Genomic DNA, 7,946 nt, shown 5'->3' with positions numbered 1-7,946 from the left:
AACAGCCTCTAATTTACCTCCATTGTGCAAAAAACAACTATTTTGTTGAATATTGCTGCAGAAAAAAGACCAAACATGGCCCTAGCTTGTCAGAATTGTTACATCAGGCACAAAAACAGGTAATGAAGCAATTTTATTAAAAATTTTATATAAATAATTATTCTAATTTTTTGCACCCTTGAGGAAAACAACTATGAGAACACACCCCTGTCTTCTACTCGTCACTGAAATGCATACTCGAGGCCTCTAGCACCTTTTAAGCTATAAAGTATACAAATATACTGTTATAAAAAAAAAACTAAAAAACGTGCAAGACTCAGATAAAAGACTCTGTTTTCAATACTTAAGGCAAAAACAATTGTCATATATACCAATATACATATATCTGAGATTATTATTTCTATCAAAATTGTGTTTTATTTGTCTAGAAGGTTCTGGTAAACACGTGTTATGGTGACTTGCACATACTAGAGATAAAAAGTGCAGAAAGACCACATCAAAGTCATTGCAATGCCTCTAGTGACTAGGAAAGGGAACTTTCTTCCTCTGGTAGTTTGTTTCTGATCACCTGTTGACCTCTAGGTGTTTTCCACTGCAGTGTTGGAATGCCAAACTGAAGATCACAAATAAAAGTGGGTATAAAAGTGCAAAATACGCCAGTGTGTGTTTATTTCACCTTCACCCTGAAACGGCACCTATAGCTGGGACACCTTCCTGGGCAGAGGCCTCGGTCTGGGAACTCGAGGGTCGGCGGTTCCGTCCAGCTTCATGCTGCCTGTGCGGAGCTGGTGAGGTTTGGGTGGCAGGGCTGGCGGGTCCGTTTGAGGGGGGATGGAGAGACTATGTGGCAGCGGCACAGGTCTGCGGGGGTTGTTTCTTTCGTAGACACTGTAGGGAGGTGGGGTCTTGTTCTCCCTGCGGATCGGCTCATCCGAGCTGCTGGAGACAGAGTTTGGTAAGGTGGTAGGTGGGGGTAGTGGGTGCGGTGTGTGGTCTCCAATGGGCAGCTCAGTGCCTGAAGCCTCTGACACACTGCAGCGACTGAGGGAGGAGATGCCACTGCTATAGCTGCCAGACAGAGCGGGGGAGTTGGAGACCAGGCTGGCCGACTGGCACTCAGTTGGCGACGGGGTGAAAGGTGGTACTGCAGTCTGTGGAGAGACAAAACATAACAGGAGTTATGTTTCCTTTTATCTATAGTGCATTTTTCCAGATGACATGTTAAATATATGTTTGGATCAGGAACTTCCCTGTATCAAAGACAAAGTAACCCGTCTGCTACCCACCCCTGGTTTATTTTGCACAAGATTAAAATCTTGACATTTAATACAGTAAATAACTTCAACTCCCAAAGACAACCTTCTCCCAAGTTTCATTTCTGCCTCCAGGGATGAGTAAGTGCAGCTCTGTCAGAGTGCCTACATGTATTTTCTGCAGGTTCTTTGTTGCCCTGGGGTTTGCAGGCTGGTAATGGGCCCCTGGTTGCACAAACTGGTGTGTGTGTGTGTGTGTGTGTGTGTGTGTGTGTGTGTGTGTGTGTGTGTGTGTGTGTGTGTGTGTGTGTGTGTGTGTGTGTGTGTGTGTGTGTGTGTGTGTGTGTGTGTGTGTATGTTCATGCACCAGATAATGGGACCCCACTGGAGATCCACAGAGGATTCCATCGTTTGCTGTGCAGTGATGGGCAGCTTGGTGCTTCGCTCCAGGCCTCATCTTTTTCCACAACAACACACACACACACACACACGCATGCATGTGCACACACACACACACACACACACAAATGTGACAACATGCACACACTCCATCACACACAAATCTGACTGACAGAGCATGCTGTGTGCCAAGCTGTCACTCACACTTTGGTATCTCCTTTCCCATTTTACAAGCAGACCACACACACTGTCACACACACACACACACACGCACAACCTGGTAGCTGTCACACACGAGGAGACATCACACCTGCAGCAAAGCTGGAAGCTTAGCACTGTTTATTTGCAAAATACCCACAAAGATCAAGCAGAAGAGGAGCCTAGATAAGGTTTTCCTCTCATTAAGAGCTCTCTTGGAGCTTACTTAACCTTTCCTAAACCTCTTCTGCTGGCTGGTATTAACTAATAAGAGGCTCATTAACGATAAATCAGAGCTTGGAGTCAAACTGAGAATAATCAGTTTATTTGTAGATGAGAGAATGAAACATAAATAAAAAAATACCCTATGAGGTCAGAGATATTAAACACCCGTTTGAACAGCTTGGTTGATGGAAACTGAAGTCAATGTTCAGAGCGGCATTTATCAAAGAGAGAAGAAAAACAAACAGTTTTTGTAGATGATATTTACAGAAAAAATACCAGCAAAGAAGCTCAAGGTCCTCTGGTATATTAGATTCTCAGTTATCAGGTGACAACCTCCTAGAGGCTAGAGTATATTTAGCTAAAACAACGAATGCCCTGCAGCCAGTCCCGTTTTCTGGAGGCCCTTCTGGGACCACTGACATGACAAGTACTAAATCAGCAACAGTGGAGCTGTTAGCAGCTTCAGTGAGCATTAACGCAAAGCCTCTCCTGACTCAAAGTAGGATAATAACCTCCGATTCGGTGAGTCGTTGGGGAAGAATATAGGAACGAAAGGAAAAATAAAAACCAACAGAAGAGACCTTTTGAGGAGATCTGGATGTGGGGCCAGGGGATTGGGACCTCATGTTCTTAGCCGAGGAGCCTGGTGACAGAGAAAGGAAGAGAACATTTGAAATTAGAAGAGGTTTCCTTTCTGCTCATTGGGATGATAGCATGAGTCATGCCAACATAAAACACACAAAGCAAACAGGGCTGGAGGCGTAGAGCTTGAGTCAGTCAAATGATGCTCTGCAGGTCCTCTTGGCTGCTTTAAGGAGTTTCTACATCCAACAGCTGCAAATGTATGATGCAATAAATAAATATTCCATCTGCTGATGATGCTAGTGGACATTGCACTTCATTTGAAAACACTAGGGAATGAGTTAAGTCTGTTGCATGTGTAAATAATTAAAATACAAACTGAAACACTTTGGTGAGGAAAGCTTGAGGAAAGCCAGTGACGTGTGATTCTAAAGAGGATCGAAAGGAAAAGAACTAAAACATTTTTTAATCTGAAGCCAGATTCACAGCAAGAAAACTGTCAAACACACCAATGTTTTCTCAGTAGATATTTTGCTAATGAGGCTACTGACATGAAATTCATACAAGACATCAGACTATTGGTCTGAATGAAATGTGTAATGCAGCAGAGTAACACAGGGGAATAAACATTGAAACACACCAGGATGTAATACGTAGGAAGGTATTTGTTGGCGATGATGGCTTTAAACTCAAACCCTGTTGAACTTTATAAAGTCTATTCTTTGTTTTTTTTTTTTAAATTGGTTTCCAATTAGGTTCAAGTTGGGTGACTGGGACAGTTTCTGCAACAACCCAAGTTCTATTGGTTGTTTAGGGTTAACATTTCCTTTGGGAACTCCAGTGATGTGTGGTGAAACAAAGCGTAGAGCCATTGAAAGAAGTTGCCCGAGTCCAACTTTAGGGGAAGCATATTTGTAATGACCCAGACTACCTGGCAGTAGGCTGGGTCATTCGCCGACCACCTAGACTGGAAGTGAGTGGCTGTGAATTTGAACAGCCAAGCGATTTTATTGTTTCCTACCCTTCCTTCAGAATTTGTCATTATACTCACATTTAAAACAGCATTGCTCTCCTGATTCCTCCGCCGTTATTAAAAGAACAAAAGTCTCCCGTTCAAACCACACTGAATCTTGGGATGGGGTAGGCCAGTAAGGATACACCAGACCTGTCCTTGAAATTTGGGGACAATGAGGATGCATTTGTGGGCTGCTTTCTGAAGAGTCTCACCACTCACCATGGCAGAACTCCTTCAGACTCGTGTTATTCGAGGCGATAAAACATCAATGCTGCAAAGTGAACGGAGGCCAATCAGAGTTGAGATGGGGCTAAGGTCTCCCAGCTGCCCCTAGGGGTCAGGGCACACTCTACTAGAGGTGTGGCTGCTTCTTGGACACTGTTTAAAGGTGTTTCAGTTGATGACATCTGCTCAGCTGCAAGCTGGGCTACACCCCACATCTTTGAGAGGTTTTACCGCTTGGATGTTTTGGCCCCTTCAGTGGCCCATGCAGTTCTCTCTGCTGGATCTGACTTGCCATCTTAGGTTGCAATCTCAGGCCAGGTTTGATAGCTGCTCATGGGGCGTTTCGATAAGTCCCATAGTACCTTTGTTGTACCAAGTGAATCAACTGAAAGGGAATGTTAGGTTATGCATATAACCACTGTTCCCTGAAGGAGAGGAACAAGGTACAACGCAGGGCTGCCCCAGTTCACAGCCCAGCTCGGTGAAGAGCGGCTATCGAACTGAGGACTGACAGTAATGCGGTTGCTTATAAGTGGAGGGCGGGGCCTCCACGCCGCATCACTTTCATTTGCCTTACAGGCGTGATTAAATGTCTCTTGAGCCAGGCCACACAAGGGCGTGATATCCCATAGTACATTCTTTATATCTCGTTCCTCTCCTTCGGGGAACAGCGGTAATATGCATAACCTAACGTTTCTTGGATTTTAGTGCTTTTGTGCATCCAGTTTTTGTCACGTTCAGTGTTCATTTCCTATGTAACTCACTGAATTGCACATAACAGTTTTGAACATTTGGATGTTTTGTGTAGATTACTTGGATTGTTATCAACATCTGGTGAGCACTTCATACCAATAACCCCATTAGGGGGATATTCATGGAGAAAAACACTGGTGTGTTTGACACTTTTTATGCAATGTACAGACCTCAGAATTACCATTCAAGCCTGTTAGTATATAAAAAGCTGAAGGTGAAGAAGACGTTTCAATAGGAAGAGCTGGTCAGGAAAAGGTACCTTAAAGTACCATTCTTCAAGGGATGATTTAGCCTGTTTACCTGAGTATGGTGGCCTGGGAGGAACAGGAGGGCAAACCAATCTGCCCACAGAGTCAGAGAAGGATGCTGAACCCTCTTTGACACTGTCTAGGCTCCAGCTACTGGGAGTGGGTCTCACTTCACAGCACACAAAAAAACACCACAAGTCACAAAATGCTAAGGACAACATGCAAAAATAAAAAGATGTGCACATCCTAACTGGATAAGATGGTAGAAAACATGAGCATGATATAAACAGCAGCAACATTGGTTTGGCAATAATTAAAGTGTGGAAAAAGGGGAAAAAGTTTGTCATTAAGTAGTTTAAAACCTTCCGTCTGCTTCAAGTGATGGGATTCAGTACAAACTGTTCCTGCTCGTCTTGGATTATGGGTTATTACACATGACATATTTATTCCTTTTCTTTGAAGTGGGCGCAGCTGGGTGGAAATAACGCAACGCCACATTCCTCAATAACAAACACTGATGACATTTGTCGGCTTATTTGCTCACTGTCAATCACAGTGGATCAGAATGCATTCAAAAATACTCTTTTTAGGAAAAAGATCTAGGCTGCTTAAGTAACTGATTATTTTATAGACACACTATTGATACAAGATTTTGAAGTTTTACTCCATTTTAAAGCCAGGTCACAAGCAGCTTTAATTTTATGTGGGCGATGGTGGCATAGGAGTTAAGTCCGTAATCAGAAGGCTGCAGGTTCGAGTCCCGCTCAGTCTCTCGCTGTCGTTGTGTCCTTGGGCAAGACACCCACCTTGCATGCTGGAGGTGTTCGGAGGGGCCGGTGGTGTCTGTGTACGACAGTCTCTCCTCTGTCAGTGTGACCCAGGGCAGCTGTGGCTACAATGTAGCTCATTACCACCAGTGTGTGAATGTGTGTGTGAATGAGTGAATAACTGAATGCGTTGTAAAGTGCCTTGGGGGGTTCCAGGACTCTAGAAGACGCTATATCAAATAAAGGCCATTATGTACACAATCTCTGGGTTACATGATCGGGTCCCACTACAACACTAAGTCACTGATTGTGAAACAATGGATTCCAGAGAAATTCATTGACAGGTCAGCTGATTTATTTGGCCAATCTGTCCAAAACTAAGAAAATAACTTGTCAGCATGAACCATGACCAATTAAAACCATGCACATAGATAAAACTGTGTTCAACTTCACAACATGCATCTGTGAGCTTGTTTTAGCATGAGTCTGTGGGTTCATTCATGGGTTTATTTAAAGGCACACTTGGTAGTTTTGCTTGCTTTTAGCACCCCCTAGTGTCAGTTATTAATCATCTGGGATTAAACCAAAAATATCTCCACCTCATCTCCACCGTAATCTAATTGCAGAAATGTCTCAGCCTTCTTTAGTGTCTACAGGAGTGATTCATCACTAAATGAAACAAATCAGCTGTGTTCATGATCTAAAACATGCTGGAAATGTGCTGAAAGCAGACAGCACAGCCCGGTTTGTCAGCAAAGGTCCAACAGGTGGTGGCCTGCCAACATTCTGGCTACAGAAGGCAGTGGGGGTCTAAGTGACTTCTCATTAACCCTGTAAAGGGCTCAAGAAAAACAAGAAAATAAATAAGTTTCTTAGTATGCCTTTAAGCATTTTCTAAACCAAATACAACCAAATTGAATCGGCACAGCAAGGTAAAGGAACTACCTGCAAAAATACGATCTGAAGTGTATTTTTCAGTCATGCAAAAGCCCCGGTATTTAACCTGGAATGCATGGGCTCAAACATCATGCTGCAGCCTGCCTCTAGGGGGCATATTAGTTCAACATAGCTTCGACTTCTTTGTTACTGATCTAATTCATGCCCTACAATCTGAACTGCCTCATACACAGGACATTGAAGCAGAATAAAATAAGCGCTCTCCTAAAGGCTGCTCCCAAAATCACTTAACCCCCCCCCCCCCATGAAAATGGATGGATGGATGGACCATTAAGGAAATTTATGTAGAAATCTATTCAATTCATACAGCAATACAAAGGTTTTTGTATTGCCTTTAACAAACCACAGTCAAAATTAACTTCTTTTTTTTTACCTAAAAATGTAATTTTTTGATTACTTTCTTTGATATTTACTCTTTCCTGACATTTCAGGGCTTATTTGCAATACTTAGTTATAGATTTTAAATCTGAGATATTTGAAGGGTGTTTATGAGGAATTTCTAGCTGTTTTTGTGTCATTTGCACATATATGGTTCACTTTTAATCAAACACTCAGCTTCTTGTTATGCAGCTAATTTAGTTATACCAATTTCTGCAACAAAACAAGAATAAGCAATAAAAACTAGGAAGTCTTGTTTGTTTAGTATTTAAATAGCTGTAGGAGCATAATTACTCACTCAGCAATGGAACAGCCTCAAGCATATTGCTACATTATGTTTTATGGTGGTATTTTTATCCAAACAACACCATTTCAACTAATAATACAAAATAAGCAACATATACAATAGCGGGTTTTGTGTTAATTCTAGCACCTTTCATCACTGTCATGTCAGCATATTGTGGCAGTTTAATGCACCCACTGCTGTATTTTCAGACCACACTCGACTCACATGGAAAGGTGCGTGTTTGTGCGTGAGTCACACGGAAGCAATCACATCCCTCTTTGTTTCAAGGCGTCTCTTCTTGCCACCCAGAGTAATTATTCCAACACCGTGAAGAAAGCATGTGACTGCTACTGGTTGTTTGTTTCTCCACAAGAATGTGCAAAAATGATCAACGTGGGATGTTTGACACTTGGTGGAAGTGGTAAAAGTGGAGGAATCTTTTGTGTTTTGGCTCAAATTCAGACTTTTTTTTTTAATATTTAGATAAAAAGACACTGAGATTAAGTGGTGGGAGGTTAACTTGAGTTTTCTTACAGATTTAAAATACATATTTCATCACTTGTGTCACATAGATAACATATTCCAGAGAGAAATACAACTTTTAGACTGTAGCCCAAACATGTCAATCTCTAGACATGTGGGCCAAATGTAGCTTTTGTA

The 7,946-nt window shown here is 42.3% G+C and overlaps 1 protein-coding gene across 4 annotated transcripts in view; it reads right to left on the bottom strand.

Annotated features, from left to right (window-relative positions):
- Positions 1-532: 532 nt before the first annotated feature.
- dock4b (dedicator of cytokinesis 4b) overlaps positions 533-7,946 on the bottom strand; it is a 166,140-nt gene continuing 158,726 nt past the window's right edge. For 3 of the 4 annotated variants that reach the window (XM_015957327.3, XM_015957334.3, XM_015957343.3), the window contains 3 exons: positions 4,951-5,067; positions 2,657-2,718; positions 533-1,151 (listed from right to left, as the gene is read on the bottom strand). In XM_015957327.3, the coding sequence (XP_015812813.1) occupies positions 696-1,151; positions 2,657-2,718; positions 4,951-5,067 (635 nt within the window). In that variant the 3' untranslated portion in view covers positions 533-695. The remainder of the gene's footprint in view (positions 1,152-2,656; positions 2,719-4,950; positions 5,068-7,946) is intronic. The other variant, XM_015957351.3, reaches the window with a different exon arrangement.

This window comes from Nothobranchius furzeri, chromosome 1 (assembly GCF_043380555.1).
Source record: "Nothobranchius furzeri strain GRZ-AD chromosome 1, NfurGRZ-RIMD1, whole genome shotgun sequence".
NCBI lineage: Eukaryota > Metazoa > Chordata > Actinopteri > Cyprinodontiformes > Nothobranchiidae > Nothobranchius > Nothobranchius furzeri.
This window is presented reverse-complemented; position numbering and strand designations above follow the sequence as displayed.